Below are 23755 nucleotides of genomic sequence, written 5' to 3' on the forward strand. Positions count from 1 at the left end.
CAGCGCCCCGATGAACCCCCCCCCCCCCCCCCAAACAACCCTCCCCAACCGGTAACTCGGGAACCGCCGCTCCGGGCGGACCCCGGGTACCCCGTTGGGGGGGGGGGGTAACAGGGACCCGAGTAGCCCTGGGTGGCCCTAGCCACTGCTGGGTACCATGGGGGGCCAGCGGGGAGTGCCCCCCCCAAGCTAGATATGGGTGTCTCGTCCCCCGTGTGTCCCCCCCCGCAACGAGCCCTGGGTCTCCCAGCAAGCCCCAGGCACTCCTGGCCAGCTCTGGGGGTCTCTCCGTTAGCCCCAGGCACCTCCCACTGGCCCTGGGTCTCCCCCACTAGCCCTGCGGGTCCCCTAGCGAGTCCCAGCACTTCCTCAGCTAGCCCTAGGGTTCCCCCACTAGCCCTAGGGCACTGCTGGCTAGCCATGGGGCTCACTCAGTCCCAGGCACCCCTCAGCTAGCCCTGGCCAGCCCTGAGTCCCAAGCACCGCGCCCCCCCCCCCCCCCCGGCGCTAGCCCTGGGGAGCCCCCATTACCCCAGCTTGTCCCCCAGCTGGTCCCAAGTACACCCCAGCTTGCCCCAGGCACTCCTGGCCACCTCTGGGAGGCTCTCAGCTGGTCCCAGAGCTCCCCCAGCTGGCCCCAGGGGTACCCTCGCTAGCCCTGAGTGTCCACCGTTATCAGCTCAGGTGGCCCCCAGCTCGACCCGAGCAGCTCTGCCTGGCCCCGGGCACTGCTGGCTACCCATGGGGGTCACCCAGGTAGTCCCCAGGCACCCCCCACTAGCCCTGGGTGTCTCCCACCAGCCCTGGGGCTCCCGTAGCTGGTCCCAGAGATTCCTTGCTAGCCCTAGGTGTAGCTCAGTAGCCCTGGGTGCTCTTGGTCTTGGGGGTACCCTCGCTGACCCCAGGCACCCCCATCCAGTCCTGAGGGTCCCCCACTGGCCCTGGGGCTCCCTCAGGTAGCCCCGGCCACTCCACAGGCGCTGCCGAGCATCCCCAAAGCGCTCAGGTGACCCCCAACGGGCCCTGCCCTCCACCACCAGCCCCGCTTGCCCCCAGCCAGCCCCACGGAGTGCCCCCGGCCAACGGCCCCAGGGCCCCGCAGCCCAGCGCTGGCTGCCCATGCACCGGGGGGGGGGACGGCACCCCGCTGGGGCCGGCTCCGGTTGGGGGGGTCCGGGGGTCCCAGTCCTGTGCTACCGCCCGGCTGACGGGGAGGGGGCTATGGCTTGGCCACGCCTCCATCCAGAAACCACGCCTCCATCCTCAAACCACGCCTCCATCCATAAACCACGCCTCCGTCCATAAACCACGCCTCCATCCTAAAACCACGCCTCCATCCGTAAACCACGCCCAATCCATTCACAAACCCCGCCCATTCACACACAAACCCCGCCCATATATGGGCACACTCAAACCCCGTCTTGTAGGCGGGGTTAGCAGTGTTCACCACGCCCCTTTGGGCTAAGCCCCGCCCCTCAGCGGAAGTCTCGCGAGAGCTGCGGCGGGATGTGCGGCGGCTGTGTGGGCACCGAGTACCCGGAGCGGGTAAGGCCGGGGCCCTGCCGGGCCGGACCGGACCGGACCTGGGCCGGGGTGACCCCGGTGCCGGTACCGACCGTGTGCCGGTGCCGCCGCCGCAGGGCACCACCTGCCTGGAGGGCGGCTCCTTCCTGCTCAACTTCGTGGGGTGCGCGCAGTGCGGCCGCCGGGACCTGGTGCTGCTGAGCAACCGCGCGGCCGGGCTGCACGGCGGGGAGGAGATCGTCACCTACGACCGTGAGCGGGGACGGGGGGGGCCCTTCGGGCTCTGAGGCCGTGGGGGGGCTATGGGGGCCTTTGGGGCTATGGGGGGCTTTTGGGGCTATGGGGGCCTTTGGGGCTGAGGGGGGGCTTTGGGGCTAGGGGGGGTTTTGGGGCTATGGGGGGGGCTTTGGGGCTGAGGGGGGGCTTTGGGGCTATGGGGGGGCTTTGGGGCTATGGGGGGGCTTTGGGGCTGAGGGGGCCTTTGGGGATGGGGGGGATCCTTTGGGGTCTGAGGTTGGAGGAGGCCTTTTAGGGCTATGGGGGGCCTTTGGGGCTATGGGGGGCCTCTGAGGCTATGGGGGCCTTTGGGGCTATGGAGGCCTTTAGGGATAAGGGGGACCTTTGGGGTTTGGGCCCCGGGGGGGGGGGCCTTTGGGGTCTCAGGCTCTGGGGGGACCTTTGGGGTTTGGGGCTTGAGGGGACCTTTGGGGCCGGTGGGGGGCCTTTAGGGTCTGGGGATGTGGGAAACCTTTGGGGTTTTGGGCTCGGAGGGGGCAGTTTAAGGCCTATGGAGCTGAGGGAGGGTTCATTTGGGGTCCGATGCTGGGGGGGGGGGTACCCTTGGGGTGGGGGTGATGCTTTTGGGGGGGGGTCATGGGCTGGGGAAGTGATGCTTGAGTGGGGATCTCAAGGTTGGGGCTTGGGGGGTGCCAGGGAGCTGATGGCTGGGAAGGGGTTTAGGTGCTGGGGGGGGATTGAGGGGTGTGGATGCTCCTGGACACTAGGGGGGGGGCACCCCTTTGTCCCCAAGGGGCTGAGGGCATTGGGGTGGGAGCAGCCGCATCCCGTTATCCCGGTGTCCTCCCGCTCCCCAGACCTGTGCAGGAGCTGCCACCACCTCATTGCGCGCCATGAGTACACCTTCAGCGTGGTGGACGACTACCAGGTACCCCCAGGACCCCGCTTTGTGCCCCCCCCCCCCCCCCAGCTCTGGGGACACCCCCGTGCGAGCCCCTGTGGTGGTGGTCCAGGCTTTCCCTGTGCTTCCGGAAGCCATCCCTGTGCTTGCGGCTCCCTGGAGCGCCGCTGGCACTCGTCCCTGCTTCCCAGCTCACCTCGTGCCTCCCAGTGCAGCCCAGTGGGAATGTCGGTGCGGCAAAGCATGGCTCTACCCGCCTCCGCCCTGGCACATTTCCTAGGCAGCAGCTGAAGGCTGGAAAATGGGCTGGGGGGAGCTGGGAACAAGATCCCGGCGGATCCGATTGCGATCGGGGATCGGGTGATGGCGCTGGCTTGGGTTTCCTGCGGCAGGAGAGCAGCGGAGCTGCTGTGGCAGCCCCCCTCTGTGTCCCACCAGGAATAAACCCTCCTGCGCTCATCCCTCTGTGTCCCACCAGGAATACACCCTCCTGCGCTCATCCCTCTCTATCCCACCGGGAATACACCCTCCTGCACTCATCCCTCTGTGTCCCACCAGGAATACACCCTCCTGCGCTCATCCCTCTCTATCCCACCGGGAATACACCCTCCTGCGCTCATCCCTCTCTATCCCACCAGGAATACACCCTCCTGCGCTCATCCCTCTCTATCCCACCAGGAATACACCCTCCTGCACTCATCCCTCTGTGTCCCACCAGGAATACACCCTCCTGCGCTCATCCCTCTCTATCCCACCGGGAATACACCCTCCTGCGCTCATCCCTCTCTGTCCCACCAGGAATACACGATGCTGTGCCTGCTCTGTGGCCGGGCTGAGGACTCCATCAGCATCCTCCCTGATGACCCCAGGCAGATGACTCCGCTCTTCTGAAGCCGGTTTGGATCCCAGTATGAATCCCTGCGTGTCCCAGGGTCTCCCTTCCCACTCCCCATCGGCACCGGGAGATCCCTGGCACTGGGATCCCGATGGATAACGTGCTCCTTTACCTGATTCTCTTCTCCAACCTTCCAGCCTGGATATAGTGGTTGCCAGATGCTCCCATGCGCACATCCCAGCTCCAGGAACAGGCAGGAGCACCACAGCCTGAGCCCCCCATGTGCTGAAGGCACGAAGGGGGCCCCAGCGTGTTGTCACCCCAAAAAGCGGTCCCAAAGGATGCTCACCCCACCTCAGGAACCCACATGTGTGGGGCAATAAATGTGACGTGTTACAGCCTTCACCCCCATGGGCTCCCCATAGCTGCTTGCGGGGCAAGGAAGGGATTGGGGGGGCTTTTCCTTCCTGTGAGGCTGTGGAATTCCTTCCCCCTTAGTGGATCCAGCCCTTCCCAGCACCTCAGCACCTATCCTACTCTCCCAAACCCTGCTTAGAAGCTACATGGGATCCTTTGGGATCACTGCACCCCCCAGGGCCTGTTTCTCTGGGTTGTGTCACCTAATGACACCCCAAAATCACTCACTGGGGTGCAGTGGTGCCCTTGGCACCCAGTGACACCCAAAATTACTCCATGGGGGTGACAGTGCTGCCCTTGGCACCCAGTGACACCCAATATCAGTCCTTGGGGTGCAGTGGTGCCCTTGGCACCCAGTGACACCCAATATCAGTCCTTGGGGTGCAGTGGTGCCCTTGGCACCCAGTGACACCCAAAATCACTCTGTGGGGGTGACAGTGCTGCCCTTGGCTCCCAGTGACACCCAAAATCAGTCCCTGGGGTGTGATCCTGCCCTTGGCACCCAGTGGCACCCAAAATCACTCCCTGGGGGTGACAGTGCTGCCCTTGGCACCCAATGACACCCAAAATCACTCCGTGGGGGTGACAGTGCTGCCCTTGGCACCCAGTGACACCCAATATCAGTCCTTGGGGTGCAGTGGTGCCCTTGGCACCCAATGACACCCAAAATCACTCCGTGGGGGTGACAGTGCTGCCCTTGGCACCCAGTGACACCCAATATCAGTCCCTGGGGTGCGATGCTGCCCGTGACACCCAAAATCACTCCCTGGGGTGCGATGCTGCCCTTGGCACCCAGTGACACCCAAAATCACTCCCTGGGGGTTACAGTGCTGCCCTTGGCACCCAGTAACACCCAAAATCAGTCCCTGGGGTGCAATGGTGCGTTTGGTACCCAATGACACCCAAAATCAGTCCCTGGGGTGTGATGCTGCCCTTGGCACCCAGTGACACCCAAAATCGGTCCCTGGGGTGACAGCGCTGCCCTTGGCACCCAATGACACCCGCAGCGAGCCGGGCACGGCTCCATCCACCACCGCATCCAGCATCCAGGGCCTTTTCCTCCTGCTCCCCCCGCCCCCGTAGCCCCCCCCCCCCCCCCCCAGACCACGCACACTTTGGGGTTCGCTCCCTCCTCCTTTATTGCCACCCCCCCGCAGCACCCCGGTGCCTCCCGCTCTCTGCCCCCATCCAGCCCCCTCCCCGTGGCCGTTGCGGAGGGGACCGTCACCCTGCGGAGAGCCGGGAGCATCCCGCCGGATGGGATGCGGGATCTATTTGGCCAGCTTGAGGAGGCGCTGGATGTCGGGCTCCAGCTGCGCCGTGGCCGTGCGGGGGCTGTAGCGCCGGAACGGTTCCCCTTCGGGTCCCACCAGGAACTTCTCGAAGTTCCAGGAGATGTCGGAGCGCCGGACGGGGCTCCAGGCCAGGAAGCGCGGCTCCGCCATCAGGGTCCCTGCCTCGTCGGCCGGAGCAGGGAGATGGAGCTTCAGGTAGGCGAAGACGGGGTGCGTGTCGGCGCCGTTCACCTGGCACTTCTGGAACAGGGTGAAGTTGGGCTCGAAGCCGCCCCCCGGCCGCACGTGCTTCAGGATGCTGAGGATCTCCTCGTTGGTGCCGTTCTCCTGGAAGGAGGAATTCCGGCAGGAGAACGCTTCCCTATGGAGCTGGGGATGCGCCAACGGTGTCGGGCGGTGCTTGGAGCGACGGGGTCGAGCGGAAAGCATCCGTGCCCATGGAACCGGAGGAGCATCACGCTCCCTCCCAACCCAGCCCACGGCTCCCGGCGCTTACCTGGAAGCCGAACTGGTTGCAGGGGAAGCCCAGCACCACCAGCCGCCGCGGGTAGCGGGCCTGCAGCTGGTTGAGCTGGGTGTAATCCCGCACCGTGGAGCCTCAGAGCGATGCCACGTTCTCGATGAGGACCACGCGGCCCCGGAACACGTTGAAGTCCACCCTCTCGCCCTGCAAGGAGGTGGCGCTGAGGTCGTAGAAGGACTTGGCGATGGGGATGCTCATGGCTGCGGTGCTGCTGCCTTGCCTTGCCCCGCGGCCGCAGGCAGCCTTAAGGGCTTCCCGGTGCCCACGTGATGGGCCCGATCCGGAGCTGTCCCGCTGGAAACCGGAGCCGTCCCCCCTGGCGCGGGGAGGGAGCGGTGGCGCGGGGCCAGGGCCATGGACGCTCCAACCCAGCTCAATAATTGATGGCGCGGATGCTGTTCCCCGGGCCCACGGGGTGGGAAGAGCCGGGGGAGGCGGGATGTAACGGGATTCCGGGAGGTGGGGGGGTGTGGGGTGGAGAGGGGGTGACTCAGACCCACATGGGATGGGGAATGGGGGGCGCGGTGTGGGTGCCACCCCAAGGCTGCCTTGGCATCGCCTGTGGGCTGCCGGTGTTTGCCATGCCGGTGCCTGCTGCCTGCCCACTAGGGCTGGTGCCCACTGGTCCCAGGGCCAGTGTTCACCCTGGCGCTGATCTGCATTGAGCCCAGCATCATCCTGGTGCCCATCACCACCTTGGTGCCCATCACCAGCCCAGCGCCCGTTCATGCCAATGCCCACCCATCCCAGTGCCCATCGCCATCCCAGTGCCCATCTGTGCCGATGCCCACCCATACCAGTGCCCACCGCCATCCCAGTGCTCACCAGGATCCCAGTGTCCATCCATTCCAATGCTCACCACCATCCAATGCCAGTCATCATCCTGCTGCCGACCCATCTCACTGCCCGTCACCAGCCCAGTGCCCACCAGGATCCCAGTGCCCATCCATGCGGATGCCCACCAGGATCCCAGTGCCCATCACCATCCCAGTGCCCATCCATGCCGATGCCCACCAGGATCCAATGCCAACCATCATCCTGCTGCCCACCCATCCCAGTGCCCATCACCGAGCTCTCTGACAACGACATCCCCGTCCGTGCCAGGGCCGGCTCCTGCATCCCTGTGGGGATGCTCCCACAGCTGGGACTGAGCCGGCAGTGGTGATGGGCACAGCACCCCATGGCCACAGCACCCCCATGGACACAGCACCCCATGAGCACAGCATCCCCATGGACACAGCACCCCATGAGCACAGCACCCATGGACACAGCACCCCATGGCCACAGCACTCCATGAGCACAGCACCCCATGGACACAGCACCCCATGGACCCAGCACCCATGGGCACAGCACCCCATGAGCACAGTATCCCATGGCCACAGCACCCCATGAGCACAGGATCCCCATGGCCATAGCACCCCATGAGCACAGGATCCCCATGGCCACAGCACCCCATGAGCACAGCACCCCCTGAGCACAGCATCCCCATGGACCCAGCACCCCATGAACACAGCACCCATGGACCCAGCGCCCATAGACCCAGCACCCATGGACACAGCACCCCATGAGCACAGCACCCCATGGACACAGCACCCCATGGACACAGCATCCCCATGGGCACAGCACCCCATGGACCCAGCACCCCATGAGCACAGCACCCATGGACCCAGCACCCACGTCCCCATGCCCTGCCCTGGCCTGGAAAGGGGACACCGCCGCGGCAGCCCCGGCACAGCCTCAATTATTGATACCCGCTCGTGTTGCTGTGCCCCGGCGCTGCCCCATGCACGGTGCCGGGGGCTCCAGTGGGGCACAGCCACCCATGGACCCCCCCCACCCCGGGCCCCATGGACACCCCCCCCCCTCCAGCAGCACCGAGCCCCGGGCACCTCCAGCATCACCTTTATTGTATGTGTAAAACGGGGGGGGGGGGGGGTCCATGGGCATAGGGGGGCAGCAGCACCCATCACCCCCCACCCACCATGGGCGCTGCCTGGGCTCACCCCATCTCGTCTGTCCCCATCACCCCCCCTCCATGGGGCTGCCCCATCCCGCAGCCACGCGGGGTGTGTGTCACCCCCCCCAGCACAGCCCAGGGATGGGGGGGATCCAAAGAGGGGTCCATGGGGGGGTCCCTGCTTCAACACCAGCAGGTTTTGGGGGTGTCCTCGCTGCACAGGGGCTGCTGCTCGTCCTCCTCTAAGCGGGCCAAAGTGGGGGTGCGGGGGGGGGCCCGCAGCCCCTCCAGCTCCTTGCGATGCGCCTGCAGCACCAGCTCCGTCAGCCGCGTGAAGGACTGCGAACGGGGGGGGGGGGGGTGTGAGCCTGGGGGACCCCCCCTGAACCCCCTTTTATTGACCCCCCCATCCATCCCCCCCCCCCCCCCAATACCTCCTTGATGTTGAGGTTGCTGCAGGCGCTGGTCTCATAGAAATCCATCCCGTACTCCCTGGCCAGCTGCAGGCGAGGGGTTGGGGGGCACCAGCACCCCCAGTGCCCCCCCGTGTCCGTCCCCCCCCCAGGCACATGGGGGGGCTGCAATAGGGGCACCCACCGGGGCTGGGCAATGGGAGCAAGGGGGACTTGGGGGGGGGGGTCTGGGTGCTTTGGGGGTGCAGGGGCTATGTTGGGGTGCGGGGGGGTGGTTGGGGTTATGGGGGGGGGACAGGGAGGTGTAAGAGGGGTCCTGGGGGTGCACAGGCACTGGGGGGGGGGGTCCCTGGGTATGATTGGGGGGGGTCTGGTCATGCTGGAGAGGGGGGAATGGACACAAATAGGGGTGCAGGGGGGTTATTGGGGTCCCTATGGAGTACAGGGGGGGCTCATAGGGGGCTCTGTCCATGTTGGGGTGCGTGGGGGAGATTTGGGGTTACACTGTGGGGGGACACACGGGGAGGTGTCGGAGCAGCCCTAGGGGTGTGCAGGCACTGGGGGGGGTGTCCCTGGTCATGCTGGGGGGGGTCTCTGGATGTGATGGAGGGGGGGGCTTTACACAAATAGGGGTGCAGGGGGGTTATTGGGGTCCCTATGGAGTACAGGGGGGGTCAGTCCATGTTGGGGTGCAGGGGGGGATTTGGGGTCACACTGGGGGGGCACACAGGTTGGTGTCGGAGCAGCCTTAGGGGTGTGCAGGCACTGGGGGGGGGTCCCTGGATGTGATGGGGGGGGACACTTTACACAAATAGGGGTGCAGGGGGGTTATTGGGGTCCCTATGGAGTACGGGGGGGGCTCAGTCCATGTCGGGGCACAGGGGGGGATTTGGGGTCACACTGGGGGGGCACACAGGGAGGTGTCAGGGCAGCCCTGGGGGTGTGCAGGCACTGGGGGGGGGGTCCCTGGTCATGCTGGGGGGGGGGTCTGGACACGCATAGGGCTGCAGGAGGGCTGCTGGGCTCCCTGTGGATGCAGGGGGACTCCGTCCATGCCGGGGCGCAGGGGGGGCCCCGCAGCCCCCGCTCACCTGCAGCCCTTGCTCTTTGGCCACTTGCCTCTTGTGCTCCTCGTCCGCCTTGTTCCCAATGAGGATCTTCTGGACACCATCGGGGGCGTACTGAGGGGGGGGGGGGGGGAAACAGCGTGAGGACCCCCCACTACATCAAGGGGACCCCCCCCCCCCCCCCCCCCCCCCCAGGTCTTTACATCCCCCCCCCCCCCCCCCTCCAGACCTCATCCACGTCGCTGGCCCACTTCACAATGTGCTGGTAGGAGCGCTCGCTGCTGATGTCGTACACCAGGAAGATGCCCTATGGAATAACGGGGGGGGGGGGGATGCGGCCATTTAACACCCCCCCCCCCCCCCCGTGCCTCAGTTTCCCCTCTCCCGTGCTCCAGGAGTCCCCCCCTCGCCGTACCTGTGCCCGCCGGTAGTACTGCTTGGTGATGGTCTGGTACCGCTCCTGCCCTGCCGTGTCCCTGCACCGGGGGCAAGAGCTCAGCCCCAGCACCCATGGCATGAGCTGGGCCCAGGCCTCAGCCCCCCCCCCCCCCCGCCCCACTTTGAGGGGGTAGGAGCGGGGCTCAGCCCCCCCGGCACTCACCAGATCTGTATCCGCACCTTGATGCCGTCCACCTCGATGGTCTTCATCTTGAAGTCAACGCCTGCGATGGGGTCGGGGTGGGGGGGGGTTATGGGGTGTCTCGGGGTCCCCACACACACACCGGGGGCTACCGGCACCGGGGTCCCCCTACCCTGCTCCTCCCACCCCGTCCTCGTCCCTCTCCAGGCCCCGTTGTGAAGCCAAACCGGGTCCCGGAGCTCCCCCGTGCCCAGCCCGGCCCCACAGCCGGGCCCGGCCGCGGTGGGCGCTCCCGGTGCCCCCATCTCCACGTTCCCCGGTGCCGCGGGTCCCCAGCGCTCCCGGTGTCCACGGTTTCCCGGTGCTTCCTCCCCTGCATCCCCCGCTGTGCTCCCGGGACAGCCCCGGTGCCCACGGCTTTCCCGTTCCCCGCTGCTCCCGGTGCCCGCGGGCTCCCGTTCCCTGGTGCCTTGGCTCCCGGGGCTCCCGGGTCCCCAGGCCCGCAGCTCCCCGGCTCCCCCGTGCCTTGGCTCCCCAGTGCTCCCGGTTTCCCGATGCTCCTGGTTCCCCGGTGCCCCCGTTCCCGTTCCCCGGTGCCTTGGCTCCCCCGTTGCCCGGTGCTCCCGGTTCCCCATTCTCTTGGCTCCCCAGCGCTCCCGGTTCCCCGATGCTCCTGGCTCCCCGGTTCCCCGTTCCCTAGCGCCACGTCCCTTCCATCGCTCCCGGTTCCCCGGTGCCGCTGCTTCCCGGATCCCCCGGTTTCCCGTTCCCCGGTGCCTTGGCTCCCCGCTTCCCCATCTCCCCGCTGCTCCCGGTTCCCCGGTGCCTCACGGCTTCCCTCTTCAACCCGGTTCCCGTTCCCCCCTTCCCCGGTTCCATTGCTCCCGCTTCCCCGGTGCCGCCGCCCGCTCTGTCCGGTCGCCGTTGCCGGTGCGGCCGGTACCGATGGTGGAGATGTGCGCGGGGTGGAACTGGTTGTCGGTGAAGCGGCAGAGCAGGCAGGTCTTGCCCACGCCCGAGTCGCCCAGCAGCAGCAGCCGGAACAACACGTCGTACTGCTTGGCCATGGCCAACCGGGCCGCACCGGGGCCGCCGCCGCCGGTACCGGGGCCGGGAGCGCTGCGCCGCCGCCACCGCCACCGCGCCGGGCTGGCACCGGGGCGGGGCGAGGGCTGGGGGCGGGTGCAAGGGGGGATGTGGGGGGAGACAGCGGGGATGGAGCGGGGATGGAGAGGGGGGATGCAGGGGATGGAGCGGGGATGGACCAGGGGATGGACCGGAGATGGTCCAGGGGATGCAGGGATGGAGCGGGGGATGCAGGGATGGAGCGGGGATGGACCAGGGGATGCAGGGATGGAGCGGGGGATGCAGGGATGGAGCGGAGATGGAGCAGGGGATGCAGGGATGGAGCGGGGATGGAGCAGGGGATGCAGGGATGGAGCGGGGATGGACCGAGGGATGCAGGGATGGAGCGGGGATGGAGCAGGGGATGCAGGGATGGAGAGGAGGATGCAGTGGATGAAGCAGGAAAACACAGCGGGAAAACAGGGGGATGCAGGGGAGGGAGCACCAGGGATGCACCGGGGGATGCGCTGGGGAATGGGGAGTGACACTGGGGAGGGACCGGGGGGTGTAGAAGAGAAAGCACCGGGGGTGGTGTGGGGAATGATGGGGGGAAACAGCGGGAATGGACCGGGGGAACCCTGGGAATGGAGTGGGGAATGATGGGGGGAAAGCACCGGCGATGGACCGGGGAATGCTTTGGAGAACGGGGGGAGCGATACTGGGGGTGGACCGGGGGGACACCGGGGGCCAGACCAGCGGGGGAACCGGGGGATGCAGGGCAGGGAGCAGCAGGGATGCACCGGGGGATGCTTTAGGGAACGGGGGGAATGGACCGGGGGGGATGCAGGGGAGGGGACACCGGGGATGCACCGTGGGTGGCCCCCACGGGGGGATGCTGTGGGGAGCGAGGTGGGAAACCCGGGGATCCAGGGGCACCGGGGATGCACCGGGAGATGCTTTGGGAAATGGGGGGGAGAGACAGTGGGAATGGACCGGGGCATACACAGGGGATGGCCTGGGGTACCGGGAGGGGGATGCCGGGGATGCACCGCGAGAGCATCGGGAATCCCGGGGGATGCGGGGGGAAGAACATGGGGAGGGGACGAGGGATACACCGGGAGGGACACCGGGAATGGTCTGGGAGGGGGGTACCGGGGGTGGACCGGGATGCAGGGGAGGGAGCACCAGGGATGCTCCGGGGCACCAAGGGGCACACGGGGGATGCGCAGGGAGGCAGGAGGGGACGCACCGGGAGATGCCCGGGGGTCAGCAGGAAGGACACCGGGGATGCTGTGGGGCACCGGGGGGGGGAACTTAGGGGTGCAAGGGGGAATGTGGGGGGGGGGAATCGGGGACCCCCCAGGACCCCCCTGTCCTGGGTTCAGCACCCAGGGAGCAAGGGGAGACAAAGGGGAAGGGCCGGGGGTGCAGCGGGAGCAGGGGGTGACCCACGGGGCTGCACCGGGGAGAGCCGCGGAGGGACCGGGGGGGGACAGGGGCGGCACCGGGGGCACCGGGATGGCCCCAGGACACAAGGAGCAGCGGGGGGGCTGCAGCGGTACTGGGGGGCAGTGGTGGGTGCTGGGTGCGGCTTTGGGTGCGGGGATGCAGTGTTGGGTGGGGTGTCGGGTGCTGGGTGCGGGATGGGTGCTGGGTGCAGTGATGGATGTTGGGTGCAGTGATGGGTGCTGGGTGCAGTGATGGGTGTTGGGCGCAGGATGGGTGCTGGGTGCAGGATGGGTGTTGGGTGTAGGATGGGTGCTGAGTGCGGGATGGGTGCTGGATGCAGGATGGGTGCTGGGTGCAGTGCTGGATGTTGGGTGCAGGATGGGTGTTGGGGTGCAGTGATGGATGTTGGGTGCAGTGATGGGTGCATTGATGGGTGTTGGGGTGCAGTGATGGGTGCAACGGTGGGTGCAGCATTGGATGTTGGGTGCAGTTTTGGGTCCTGGGTGCAGTGATGGGTGCAGTGATGGGTGTTGGGTGCATTGATGGGTGTTGGGGTGCAGTGATGGGTGCAACAGTGGGTGCAGCATTGGATGTTGGGTGCAGTTTTGGGTCCTGGGTGCAGTGATGGGTGCATTGATGGGTGTTGGGTGCATTGATGGGTGTTGGGGTGCAGTGATGGGTGCAACAGTGGGTGCAGCATTGGATGTTGGGTGCAGTTTTGGGTCCTGGGTGCAGTGAAGGGTGCAGTGATGGGTGCTGGGTGCAGGATGGGTGCTGGGTGCACGATGGGTGCTGGGTGCAGGATGGGTGATGGATGCAGGATGGGTTTTGGGTGCAGCATGGGTGCTGGGGGCAGTGCTGGGTGCAGGATGAGTGCTGGATGCAGGACGGGTGCTGGGTGCAGGATGGGTGTTGGGTGCATTGATGGGTGTTGGGGTGCAGTGATGGGTGCAACGATGGGTGCAGCATTGGATGTTGGGTGCAGTTTTGGGTCCTGGGTGCAGTACTGGATGTTGGGTACAGTGTTGGGTGCCGGATGCAGGTTGGGTGCAATGCTGGGTGCTGGGTGCAGTGCTGGGTGCTGGGGTGCAGTGATGGTGCAGTGCTGGGTGCTGGGTGCTGGGTGCAGTGATTGGTGCAGTGTTGGATGTTAGGTGCAGTTTTGGGTCCTGGGTGCAGTGGTGGGTGTTGAGTACTGGGGTATGGTGATGGGTATTGTGGTGGGTGCAGCGCTGGGTGCTGGGTACTGGTGTGCAGTGCTGGGTGCTGGGTGCAGTGCTGGGTGCTGGGTACTGGTGTGCAGTGTTGGGTGCTGGGTGCAATGATGGGTGCTGTGTAGTGGGGTGCAGTGTCGGGTGCAGTGCTGGGTGCTGGGTGCAGTGCTGGGTGCTGGGGTGCAGTGCTAGGTGCTGGGTGCTGGGTGCAGTGCTGGGTGCTGGGTGCAGTACTGGGTGCAGGTTGGGTGCTGGGTGCTGGGTGCAGTGCTGGGTGCTGGGGTGCAGTGCTGGGCGCTGGGTGCAGGTTGGGTGCTGGGTGCTGGGTGCTGGGTGCAGTGCTGGGTGCAGGTTGGGTGCTGGGTGCTGGGTGCAGTGCTGGGTGCAGGTTGGGTGCTGGGTGCAGGTTGGGTGCTGGGTGCTGGGTGCAGTGATGGGTGCAGGGTGCTGGGTGCTGGGTGCAGGTTGGGTGCTGGGTGCAGTGCTGGGTGCTGGTGCTGGGTGCAGGTTGGGTGCTGGGTGCTGGGTGCAGTGATGGGTGCAGGGTGCTGGGTGCTGGGTGCAGGTTGGGTGCTGGGTGCAGTGCTGGGTGCTGGGTGCTGGGTGCAGGTTGGGTGCTGGGTGCTGGGTGCAGTGATGGGTGCAGGGTGCTGGGTGCTGGGTGCAGGTTGGGTGCTGGGTGCAGTGCTGGGTGCTGGGTGCTGGGTGCAGGTTGGGTGCTGGGTGCTGGGTGCAGGTTGGGTGCTGGGTGCTGGGTGCTGGGTGCGGGGCTCACAGCCTCCGGCCCGCGCTGGCCGCGCCGCGCTGCGGGTGGGTGCGGCCCCGCGCCCGCGGCGCTCCCGGCTCGAGGCGCGGCCCCCGCCCGGCCCAGGGCGCCCCGGGCGCGCGCCGGGACCGCTGCGAGCGGGAATGCGGTGACGTCACAGGGCGCGGCGGCGCGGCGGGGAGGGGCGCGGGGCGGGGTCACGTGTCCCCGCCCGCAGCATGGCGGGAGCGGGCCCGGCCCCGCGCGGCTCCCCCGGCGGCCGGCGGCGGCTGCGGGACGATGGCGTCCGGACAGCGACCTCCGCCGAGCAGGTGCGCGGCGGGGGCACGGGAGCCGTGGGGCCGGGCCGTTGGGTGCCATGGGGCTGGGCTGGGCTGGGGGTGCCGTGGGCTATGGGTGCCATGGGCTATGGGTGCCATGGGGCTGGGCCATTGGGTGCTATGGGGCTGGGCTGGGCTGGGGGTGCCGTGGGGCTGGGCAGGGGGAGCCGTGGGCTATGGGTGCCATGGGCTATGGGTGCCATGGGGCTGGGCTGGGGGTGCCGTGGGCTGTGGGTGCCATGGGGCTGGGCTGGGGGTGCCATGGGCTATGGGTGCCATGGGGCTGGGCTGGGCTGGGGGTGCCATGGGCTATGGGTGCCATGGGGCTGGGCCATTGGGTGCTATGGGGCTGGGCTGGGCTGGGGGTGCCGTGGGGCCGGGCTGGGGGTGCCGTGGGGCTGGGCTATGGGTGCCGTGGGGCTGGGCTGGGGGTGCCATCGGGCTGGGCTGGGGGTGCCATCGGGCTGGGCTGGGGGTGGCATGGCCTATGGGTGCCTTGGGGCTGAGCTATGGGTGCCATGGGCTATGGGTGCCATGGGGCTGGGCCATTGGGTGTTATAGGGCTGGGCTATCGGTGCCATGGGCTATGGGTGCCATAGGGCTGGGCTATGGGTGCCATGGGACTGGGCTATTGGTGCCATGGGTGCCATGGGCTGTGGGTGCCATGGGGCTGGGCCATTGGGCTCTATGGGGCTGGGCTATTGGTGCCATGGGCTATGGGTGCCATAGAGCTGGCCCTGGGGCTGTCATAGGGCCAGGCTATGGGGTGCTCTGTGGCCGGACTCTGGGATGCCGTGGGGCTGGCTCTGAGGGTGCTGGGCTGCTCTGGGGCTGAGCTATGGGTGCCCTGGGGCTGGCCTTGAGAGTGCTGTGGGGCTGGGCTATGGGTGCCATGGGGCCGGCTTTGAAGCTGCCCTGAGGTTGTCCCTGATGCCACCAGGCTGCTTCAAGGCCCGGCTATGGGGTGCTATGGGGCTGGCCCTGAGGGTGCTGTAAGGCTGGGCCGTGCGGCTGGATCTGAGGGTGCTGTGGGGCCGGGCTATGGGTGCTGTAGGGTCATGGTGCCCTGGGGCTGGCTTTGAGGGTGCTGTGGGGCTGGCTGCTGTTGGGCTGGGCTATGGAGTGCTGTGAAGCTTGCCCTGAGGGTGCTATGGGGCCGGGCTATGGGCGCCATGGGGCTGGGTGCTCCCTGCCCCACTTCCTCCCCCTGGCAGCAGCCGGGGCACCCCTGGGGGCTGTGACGTGTCCCCCACTCCCAGCTCGGGGTGGGCGGGGGAGCTCCCTCTGCTCCGCGTGGATCTGACCCAGGTCCCGGCGCCGGGATGGGCCGCAGCGGTGCAAAAGGCAGGGCTGTGTTTCCCAATCCGCGCGGCATTCCCGCTCGTCCCGGCCCGCCAGCACCCGGTGCCCATGGATGGCAGTGGGGTGGGGGGGGGTCTGGTGCTGCCTGTCCTCCCCCTGGTGTTTTCCATAGGGATTATCCCGCTTTGGGACAGCCCCGATGCCGGGCGTTCGAGTGGGCTCGGAAGCAGCATCCCAAATCCCGGGTTTTCCATGGGGACGAGCCCAGCTCCGTCTTGGGAAAGCGGCCCGTGCCGAGCGGGATTCCCTTCCAATCCCGGCTCAGAGCTGCTCCGCAGCTCCGGTTAAGTCTCCCGTAGGCAGAACGGGATCGAGCGGCTTCGGTCGCGTTGCTTTTCCCCCTGCTCCGTGCCGGAGAAAACCTTGGGAATGGGGCAGGCGCTCACGTGGGCTTTGTTTCCGCTTCCCTGGCGGGTGCAGACCAAGGTGGAGGACCTCGTGCAGGAGGTGTTCGATGCCTGCAAGACGAACCATCGCATCCCGCCGTGAGTTCCGCTGGCAGCCGGTCCTGCGCTGGGATGCGGCCGCGAAGCCGGGATGCGGTGCCATCGGCTCCCGATCCCTGCCTCCTGTCTTCCAGGTTCATCCTGCAGCGGGAAAAGCACTTCCATTACCTGAAGAGAGGCCTCCGGCAGCTCACTGAAGCCTATGAGGTACCGGAGCTGCTGGGCCATGGGATGGTTTGGGATGGGTTGGGATGAAGGGATCTTAAATCCCATCCGCTTCCAACGCCGCCGCCTCCCATTAGAGCAGGGCGCTCCAAGCCCCATCCAACCCGGCCGTGATCCGCAGGGATGGGGCAGCCACAGCTGCTCTGTGCCCAGCACCCTCGCAGGGAAGGATTCCATCCTTACATCCAATGCGGATCCGCCCCGGTTCCAGTTGGAACCCATCACCCCTTATCCTACGGCTCCAATCCCTGAGGAAGAGGCCGTATGGGAGCTGCTCCAGTTCCTGAGCATCCCTGTGGGCTCCTTGAGGCTCCATCGGCATAGGAAGCAGGGTGTCCTGGAGCAGAATGAGGCCGGATGCTCCCTGCACCCCCATATCCTCCATGCCCCCCCTTATCCCGCAGTGCCTGGATGCCAGCCGCCCTTGGCTCTGCTACTGGATCCTGCACAGCTTGGAGCTGCTGGATGAGCCCATTCCCCACTCGGTTGCCTCTGAGTAAGGACCAGCAGCATCCCAAGAACTGGGGGGACCCCCCCCCCATATCCCACCCTATGGAGGCAGCTTGGGGACCCTCACCCCACATCCCGCAGCCCCATGTGATGCTGGAGGTGCCAGCTCCCGCTGCCCCCGCACCAAAGGAGCTTTGTTCCTCCCTTTGTCACCATCAATGGGGCCTTTCTTGGTGCCAGCGCCTCGTGATGGGGGGGGGGGGGGATGAGATAACCCCAGCCTTGACCTTATGGGGGGGGGGGGGGCAGTTTGGGGGGGGATGGGGGACACGGGACCCTTGTGTGTTATGGGGTGTCCCCATCGCGTCAATGGGTCCCTGCCGCCTCTCCTTTAGTGTCTGCCAGTTCCTGAGCCGCTGCCAGAGCCCCCAGGGGGGGTTTGGGGGGGGTCCGGGCCAGCACCCCCACCTTGCCCCCACCTATGCTGCGGTCAACGCGCTCTGCATCATCGGCACGGAGGAGGCCTTCGGTGTCATTGACAGGTACGGATGGTGATGGGGTACGGGGGGGGGGCACAGGGCATGTGTGTGTGTCCCCCCCCGCAGCACAATGGCTCTGGCAGGAAGAAGCTGCTGCAGTACCTGCGCTCGCTGAAGCAGCCCGATGGCTCCTTCCTCATGCACGTCGGGGGCGAGGTGGATGTGAGGTGGGTGCATGGGGCTGCCCTGGGTACCAGCGTGGGGCTGGGGTCACCTCCCTGACCCCCCCCCCCCCGGCTCCATCCTGTGTCCCACAGGAGCGCCTATTGTGCTGCATCCGTGGCCTCCCTGACCAACATCCTGACCCCCGCGCTCTTCGCCGGCACGGCCGAGTGGATCGCGAGGTGAGAGGTGGGGACGGGATGGGCCTGGCAATGGGATCATGGGATGGGATGCAGGGAGCTCAAAGCCCATCCAGCCCCAAGCCCTGCCCCGGGCAGGGACCCCTTCCACTGGAGCAGCTTGCTCCAAGCCCCTGTGTCCAACCTGGCCTTGAGCACTGCCAGGGATGGGGCAGCCACAGCTTCTCTGGGCACCCTGTGCCAGCGCCTCAGCACCCTCCCAGGGAAGAGCTTCTGCCTAAGAGCTCAGCTCAGTCTCCCCTCGGGCAGGTTCAAGCCATTCCCCTTGGCCTGGCCCTACAGGCCCTTGTCCCAGGCCCCTCTCCAGGTTCCCTGCAGCCCCTTTAGGCACTGGAGCTGCTCTCAGGTCTCCCCTTCAGGAGCCTTCTCCTGTCCCGGCTGCCCCAGCCCGGCTCTCCCAGCCTGGCTCCAGAGCAGAGCTGCTCCAGCCCTCGCAGCAGCTCCTTATGCTGGGATCCTGGTCCCATCCTGTCCTCTCTTCCCGTGCAGGTGCCAGAACTGGGAGGGCGGCATCGGCGGCGTGCCAGGGATGGAAGCTCACGGCGGTTACACCTTCTGCGGCGTGGCCGCCTTGGTCATCCTCAAGCAGGAGCATCTCCTGAACCTGCGGAGCTTGCTGGTGAGCACCTCCAGCCCCTTCCTCACCGGGATGGGGGGGGGGGGTTCGGTACCCCCCCCCCCCGGCCTCATCCTGCTCTGTCCTGCCCAGCACTGGGTGACCAGCCGGCAGATGCGCTTCGAGGGCGGCTTCCAAGGCCGCTGCAACAAGCTGGTGGATGGATGCTATTCCTTCTGGCAAGCTGGGCTCCTGCCCCTGCTGCACCGAGCCCTCCACGCCAAGGGTGAGTTGGCTTTGGTGGGGGGGGGGGGTGGTCCCTGCTTTCCTCTGCTCCCCAAACAGCATCTACATGATGGGGACATGAAGGTGTTATGGGAAGGGAATGAAGCGCAGTGATTTTGGGTCCCTGTGTCCGGTGGGAGCTGCTGCATCAGGGCGACGTTTGAGGCTTGGTGGTGTGGAGGAAGCCCTGAGGAAGGGGGGGCGGAATTCCCACATTCCTGGCATCCCCTCCATGGATTTCACCACCTTCCCTTCTTCCCTTCCAGGCGACCCAGCCCTGAGCATGACCCATTGGATGTTCGACCAGTCGGCGCTGCAGGAATACATCCTCCTGTGCTGCCAGTGCCCGGCCGGGGGGCTGCTGGACAAGCCTGGCAAGTGAGCACCACGCTTATGGGGTGGGAGGCGGGGAGAGGGGGGGGGGGGCAGTGCCTGGTGCGCTGGACCCCCACCATCCCCTTTGCCGTGGCCAGATCCCGGGATTTCTACCACACGTGCTACTGCCTGAGCGGCCTGGCCATAGCGCAGCACTTCGGCAGCGGCGACCTGCACCACGAAGTGGTCCTGGGCACCCCTGAGAACCGCCTGGTAGGTGCTGAGCATCACCGCTGAGCACCCAGGTGCCCCCCCACCCCAGCACCACGAGCAGGCTCCTGACCCCCTTCTCCTCTCCTCTGGCTTCCCCGCAGCAGGCCACGCACCCCGTGTACAACATCACCCCGGAGAAGGTGGTGCGGGCGGTGATGCACTTCCTGCAGCAGCCCGTGCCCAGCCTGGAGCCAGCAGCCGAGTAAAGAGGGGGGGGTATCCCTGTTGCCCCCCCCCAGCCCCATCCACCCCAAGACTGCCCTGCCCCGGGTGCTTTGGTGCAGAGCGAGGTCCTCAGGGTGCTAGCAATACCAAAAACGTGCTCCCGTGGCCGCCAGCTCCTGCCGCCCATTCCCGGTGCTGATCCCGTTGGGAGCCGAGCCGGCCCTGGGGGGGTCCGTTGGCAGAGCTGTTTGGAATGAATAAAGCCCCAAGGCTGAGCTGCCCCCGTGTTGTGTGCGGGCAGGGGTGGGGGGGGGTGCAGAGCTGTGCCCCCCCTGCTCCGTGCCACGCTTTGGGGCTGGGAGGTGATGCTTGGCTCCAATCCCGGTGTCCCTTCCGTGCGCCGGGAATACCGGGAAGTTAAAATAAGGCTTTTTTTTGTCCCGTTTTATTCTTTAGAGTCTTATAGTAAAGGGAAGCCTCAACTTGCAAGACAACTCTGGGCAGTATGTACAACATACCTTAGATCCATGGAATGAATTGGCATCAAAATGGGGATGGGGGGGGGGGTGGGGGGCACCTATGGGGCAGGGAGGGGATGCTAGAGATCAGAGAATGGCACAGGGGAAGGGCGATGGGGAGGGCGACAGAGGAAAGGAAGGGGGGCACAGGATGCACACAGAGAGCACCCAGCCTGGCTCTGTGCTGTGGAAAGAGGGGGTGCAGGCGTTGTGTGTGTGTGTCCCCCCAAAGCTCCCGCAGGCATTGGGGGCAGTTGGAATTGCACACGCAGAGAATAAATAGCGAGACCCCCCCCCCCCCCCAACTTCCTTCCAGTGCTTGTCTGATGGGGGGGCAGGAGCAGCTCCCCTCGGTGGGGCCTGGCCTTTTTGGGGGGCACACACACACACACACACACACATTGAGGGGGGCTGCACAGCCTCCCCGTTCAGCTCAGGACTGCTGTGGTCCCCGGGTATAAATAGAAATGCTCATATAAAACCAGAAAGGAGGAGGGCGAGGGGCTCGCTGGTTGCTGGCGGGGGGGGCAATGGGGATGTCTCCTTGGAGCACACCCCCCCCCCCCCAAGTCTGTCGGGGCCCTGCTTGGCCGGCTCCCCCCCGGGGCCGGTGCGGTTAGAGCGGGGAAAGGGCCGGGATGGGCTTTGGGAAGCTGCAGTCCGAGAGCCTCTACGAGAGAAGGGAAAGAGTCCTTACACGGCCAAGGGCAGTGGGGGGCCCGGGGGGGGGCCTAACTGGCCTCCATGCGCAGCTTCTTCCTGTTCTGAGGCTCGTCGGGCTCCGAGTCGGAGCTGGAATCGGATCCGCCATCGAAGGCGGAGATGGTGCTGCCCTTGGCGTTGGTGTAGAGGCTGTTGCTGTCCGTCGAGGGGTAACTGGCTTGAAGCTGAGCGCTCGACCTGGCCTTCTCCAGCGCGCGCACTGCAAGGCAGAGCCACCACGTGGATCCCCCGGGCCTTATCCCACCCCGCATCCCACGGGATTCCCTTCGGCTCCTCACCTTGCTGCTCCAGGAGCGCGTTCTGGCGCTTGAGGTCGTCGATGTCCTGCTGGTGCGTGTGGTTTTTCCGGCGCATGTACTGGATGTACTCTGTGGCTTTGTCCAGGATTTGGGCCCGGGATGCCTGTTGCAATAGTGGGAAAAGACAAGAGGCGAGATAAAGACCTAGTCCAGGGAGGATCCATTGGGATTTTGTCCATCCCGTCCCTCCCGCAGCACAGCGGCAGGGAGGAAGGAGGTTGCGGTGCCGAGGGCACTGAAGCAGAGCTCTTGGCTTGGGACCCCCGTGGTGAGGGCTGGGAAGGGATGGTTGTGACCTCCCGATGGTGCTGGATTAGGCTGAGAACTGAAACACGGAATGGTTTGGGATGAAGGGAGCTTAAAGCTCATCCGGTTCCAACCCCAACCCCTTCCCCTGGAGCAGCTTGCTCCAAGCCCCTGTGTCCAACCTGGCCTTGAGCACTGCCAGGGATGGGGCAGCCACAGCTTCTCTGGGCACCCTGTGCCAGCGCCTCAGCACCCTCCCAGGGAAGAGCTTCTGCCTAAGAGCTCATCTCAGTCTCCTCTCGGGCAGGTTCAAGCCATTCCCCTTGGCCTGTCCCTACAGGCCCTTGTCCCAAGCCCCTCTCCATGTTCCCTGCAGCCCCTTTAGGAGCTACTCGGTCTCCCTGCAGCCCCACACCCTGGATTCCACAGGCACCTCCAGAGGCTGGACCCGCACGGCTCGGGCCGCAATTCCTGCCCTCGGGAACGGCGGCAGGAAGCCCAGCGCCCAGCACGCTCCCCAAACTCACCTTCTCTCCCTGCAGGGAGGGGACGGAGTCCCGCAGGCTGTGGAAGCTGTCCTTGATGTGGTCCCTGCGCTTGCGCTCCAGCGCGTTGTGATGGGCGCGTTTGTCAGCCTGGGATGGAGGGGACAAAGGGACCATGAGGGTGGCACCATGGGGCAGGGAGGGGTGGGGGGATCCATTCTGCTCCCCAATCCTGCCCTGGGACAGCCCTATGGGGCCCCCGGGATGCATGGGAAGAGCCTCGGTGGTGCCTCAGCACCCGCAGGGAAGGATGCGGCTCCTGGGGCTTTCGGTTCCTGTTGCTTTCAGTTTCGCCTTTGGAGGTGCCGGCTGCCCCCAGTGCCCCCCCACCTCCAGCCCTGGGGCACCCTCGCCAACAGGCACAGCCCCCATGGGTTACACCCCACACCCGGCCCCACAGGACACCTGAGCCCCAAACCTCAGTGCCCCACACCAAGGGCCCCAGCCCCACACAGCTCTGCCCCACCCCACCAGCACCATCTCCCTCCAGATCCACAACCCCAGAAGTGGGCTTCTACCCCCAGCCCCACAGGTTGCCCCCCTGGATGAGGCCCAGCCCCACAGGTCCCCTCCTAAGAAGCCCCCCTTGCCCATGAGTGTCCCCTCCCCAGAAGACCCCAGCCCCATGGATCTCCCTCCTCCAAGACCCCCAACCTCACAGCTCCCCCCTTCCCAGAAGACCCCACCCCATATGTGCCCCCTCCCAGCCCCACAGCTTCCCCCCCCATAAGACCCCCAGCCCCATGGGCATTCCCATAAGGACCCCAGCCCCACAGGAACCCATACACAGATGCCCCCCAGTTCCACCCCCCCATAAGACCCCCAGCCCCATGGGCATTCCCATAAGGACCCCAGCCCCATAGGAACCCTTATGCAGATCCCCCCCCAGGAGACCCCAGCCCCACAGACACCCCCCCCCCAGCCCCATGGGTGCCCCCCAGAAGCCTCAGCCCTCCCGCTTCCCCCCTCAAGATGACCCCAAGCCTCAAAGGAGCCCCTAAGAACATCCCCAGCCCCATAAATCCCACCCCCCCCGGACACCCCCAGCCCCACAGCTTCCCCCCCATAAGACCCCCAGCCCCATGGGCATTCCCATAAGGACCCCATCCCCACAGGAACCCTTACGCAGATCCCCCCCAGGAGACCCCAGCCCCACAGATCCCCAGCCCCATGGGCATTCCCATAATGACCCCAGCCCCACAGGAGACCCCAGCCCCACAGCTCCACCCCCCCATAAGACCCTCAGCCCCATGGGCATTCCCATAAGGACCCCAGCCCCACAGGACCCCTTACACAGACCCCCCCAGGAGACCCCAGCCCCACAGATCCCCCCCTATTCGACACCCCCAAAAACCCCTTTCGCCCCCAAATCCACCCCCCCACCCCCCCCTCGGCGCAGGCGCACTCCAACCCCCCCCCCCCCCACGTGTTCGGGTCCCGGCGCTTACCGCGGACTGGAACCGGGGCTGCTCCTCCTGATGGGGCCCAGTTTGGGGTTGGGGGGGGGGTGGATACGAACGGGACGAGGAAGAGGAGGAAGAGGAAGGCACCAGGAAACGGCGCCGCGATGAGGAAGAGGGAAGAGAAACCAAACGTTACCGGTGCTACCCCTTCCCGGTACCCGTAGGGAAGCGATAGCGGCGGGGTGGGGGTGTTCCTATCGCTCTGTCGCGATAGCGGGGCTCGACTCACGTCGCTCTCCACCTCGATGTCATCGTTGTCGCTCATCGCTACCGGCCGGGCCGCGCCGCCACAACAACAGCCCGCAGCGCGCAGGCGTGGACGGCGGAGCACGTGACTACACCCCCCCTTCCCAGTCGGCGCGGGGGATTATGGGGGTTGTAGTTCGCTGGAGGTAAGGTGTTAAAGCGCCATGCTGAGGC

The 23755-nt window shown here is 66.4% G+C and overlaps 5 protein-coding genes across 18 annotated transcripts; 2 read left to right on the plus strand and 3 right to left on the minus strand.

Annotated features, from left to right (window-relative positions):
* The first annotated feature begins 1440 nt into the window (after positions 1-1440).
* CHURC1 (churchill domain containing 1) lies at positions 1441-3902 on the plus strand. 3 transcript variants are annotated; one of them, XM_065685510.1, is made up of 5 exons: positions 1441-1545; positions 1641-1776; positions 2619-2689; positions 3461-3570; positions 3695-3902. In XM_065685510.1, exons 1-4 carry the CDS (start codon positions 1507-1509, stop codon positions 3551-3553), a joined length of 339 nt encoding a protein of 112 aa, XP_065541582.1. In that variant the 5' UTR covers positions 1441-1506; the 3' UTR covers positions 3554-3570; positions 3695-3902. The 3 variants fall into 3 exon arrangements, with proteins under 3 accessions (XP_065541582.1, XP_065541583.1, XP_065541585.1); XM_065685511.1 differs by having other exon boundaries at positions 3461-3558; XM_065685513.1 differs by having other exon boundaries at positions 1459-1545; positions 1698-1776.
* Positions 3903-5124: 1222 nt separating this feature from the next.
* Positions 5125-5930, minus strand: GPX2 (glutathione peroxidase 2). Its single transcript, XM_065685135.1, has 2 exons — positions 5706-5930; positions 5125-5536 (listed from the first exon to the last, which is right to left on the minus strand). The coding sequence occupies exons 1-2, from the start codon at positions 5928-5930 to the stop codon at positions 5186-5188; spliced, it is 576 nt and encodes a 191-aa protein (XP_065541207.1). The 3' UTR covers positions 5125-5185.
* A 1688-nt stretch (positions 5931-7618) lies between these two features.
* RAB15 (RAB15, member RAS oncogene family) lies at positions 7619-10930 on the minus strand. 9 transcript variants are annotated; one of them, XM_065683832.1, is made up of 7 exons: positions 10693-10930; positions 9771-9831; positions 9585-9645; positions 9399-9476; positions 9194-9283; positions 8124-8291; positions 7619-8028 (listed from the first exon to the last, which is right to left on the minus strand). In XM_065683832.1, the coding sequence occupies exons 1-7, from the start codon at positions 10814-10816 to the stop codon at positions 7873-7875; spliced, it is 738 nt and encodes a 245-aa protein (XP_065539904.1). In that variant the 5' UTR covers positions 10817-10930; the 3' UTR covers positions 7619-7872. The 9 variants fall into 9 exon arrangements, with proteins under 9 accessions (XP_065539904.1, XP_065539900.1, XP_065539897.1 ...); XM_065683828.1 differs by having other exon boundaries at positions 8124-8189; positions 10693-10916; XM_065683825.1 differs by lacking the exon at positions 10693-10930 and adding an exon at positions 9922-10184.
* Positions 10931-14427: 3497 nt separating this feature from the next.
* Positions 14428-19967, plus strand: FNTB (farnesyltransferase, CAAX box, subunit beta). Of its 3 annotated transcripts, XM_065685505.1 has the most exons (12): positions 14428-14554; positions 16346-16410; positions 16506-16578; positions 17001-17092; positions 17442-17588; positions 17669-17752; positions 17843-17929; positions 18437-18566; positions 18657-18789; positions 19055-19166; positions 19262-19376; positions 19478-19967. In XM_065685505.1, the coding sequence occupies exons 1-12, from the start codon at positions 14462-14464 to the stop codon at positions 19580-19582; spliced, it is 1236 nt and encodes a 411-aa protein (XP_065541577.1). In that variant the 5' UTR covers positions 14428-14461; the 3' UTR covers positions 19583-19967. The 3 variants fall into 3 exon arrangements, with proteins under 3 accessions (XP_065541577.1, XP_065541579.1, XP_065541578.1); XM_065685507.1 differs by lacking the exon at positions 19262-19376; XM_065685506.1 differs by lacking the exon at positions 16346-16410.
* On the minus strand, positions 19965-23731 carry MAX (MYC associated factor X). 2 transcript variants are annotated; one of them, XM_065685508.1, is made up of 5 exons: positions 23565-23731; positions 23321-23347; positions 21855-21962; positions 21061-21190; positions 19965-20981 (listed from the first exon to the last, which is right to left on the minus strand). In XM_065685508.1, the coding sequence occupies exons 1-5, from the start codon at positions 23598-23600 to the stop codon at positions 20791-20793; spliced, it is 492 nt and encodes a 163-aa protein (XP_065541580.1). In that variant the 5' UTR covers positions 23601-23731; the 3' UTR covers positions 19965-20790. The 2 variants fall into 2 exon arrangements, with proteins under 2 accessions (XP_065541580.1, XP_065541581.1); XM_065685509.1 differs by having other exon boundaries at positions 21061-21184; positions 23565-23727.
* Between the last annotated feature and the right edge of the window lie 24 nt (positions 23732-23755).

This window comes from Lathamus discolor, chromosome 6 (assembly GCF_037157495.1).
Source record: "Lathamus discolor isolate bLatDis1 chromosome 6, bLatDis1.hap1, whole genome shotgun sequence".
Taxonomy (NCBI): Eukaryota; Metazoa; Chordata; class Aves; order Psittaciformes; family Psittacidae; genus Lathamus; species Lathamus discolor.

What these genes read in the sequence shown, in the direction of transcription:
- RAB15 (XM_065683823.1), bottom strand. Translation starts at nt 10,054, where the DNA reads ATGGGGGCACCGGGAGCGCCCACCGCGGCCGGGCCCGGCTGTGGGGCC. An exon ending in GGGCCAGCGACGTGGATGAG is followed by an intron (nt 9,284 to 9,398) that starts GTCTGGAGGGGG and finishes CCCCCCCCTCAG; the next exon opens with TACGCCCCCGATGGTGTCCA. An exon ending in CCAAAGAGCAAGGGCTGCAG is followed by an intron (nt 8,292 to 9,193) that starts GTGAGCGGGGGC and finishes CCCATTGCCCAG; the next exon opens with CCCCGGTGGGTGCCCCTATT.
- CHURC1 (XM_065685510.1), top strand. Translation starts at nt 1,507, where the DNA reads ATGTGCGGCGGCTGTGTGGGCACCGAGTACCCGGAGCGG. An exon ending in GCACCGAGTACCCGGAGCGG is followed by an intron (nt 1,546 to 1,640) that starts GTAAGGCCGGGG and finishes CCGCCGCCGCAG; the next exon opens with GGCACCACCTGCCTGGAGGG. An exon ending in GCGTGGTGGACGACTACCAG is followed by an intron (nt 2,690 to 3,460) that starts GTACCCCCAGGA and finishes CTGTCCCACCAG; the next exon opens with GAATACACGATGCTGTGCCT.
- FNTB (XM_065685505.1), top strand. Translation starts at nt 14,462, where the DNA reads ATGGCGGGAGCGGGCCCGGCCCCGCGCGGCTCCCCCGGCGGCCGGCGG. An exon ending in CCCCACTCGGTTGCCTCTGA is followed by an intron (nt 17,093 to 17,441) that starts GTAAGGACCAGC and finishes CCTCTCCTTTAG; the next exon opens with TGTCTGCCAGTTCCTGAGCC. An exon ending in GCCTTCGGTGTCATTGACAG is followed by an intron (nt 17,589 to 17,668) that starts GTACGGATGGTG and finishes TGGCTCTGGCAG; the next exon opens with GAAGAAGCTGCTGCAGTACC.
- MAX (XM_065685508.1), bottom strand. Translation starts at nt 23,600, where the DNA reads ATGAGCGACAACGATGACATCGAGGTGGAGAGCGAC. An exon ending in AGCCCCGGTTCCAGTCCGCG is followed by an intron (nt 21,963 to 23,320) that starts GTAAGCGCCGGG and finishes CCTCCATCCCAG; the next exon opens with GCTGACAAACGCGCCCATCA. An exon ending in CCTCCCTGCAGGGAGAGAAG is followed by an intron (nt 21,191 to 21,854) that starts GTGAGTTTGGGG and finishes TTCCCACTATTG; the next exon opens with CAACAGGCATCCCGGGCCCA.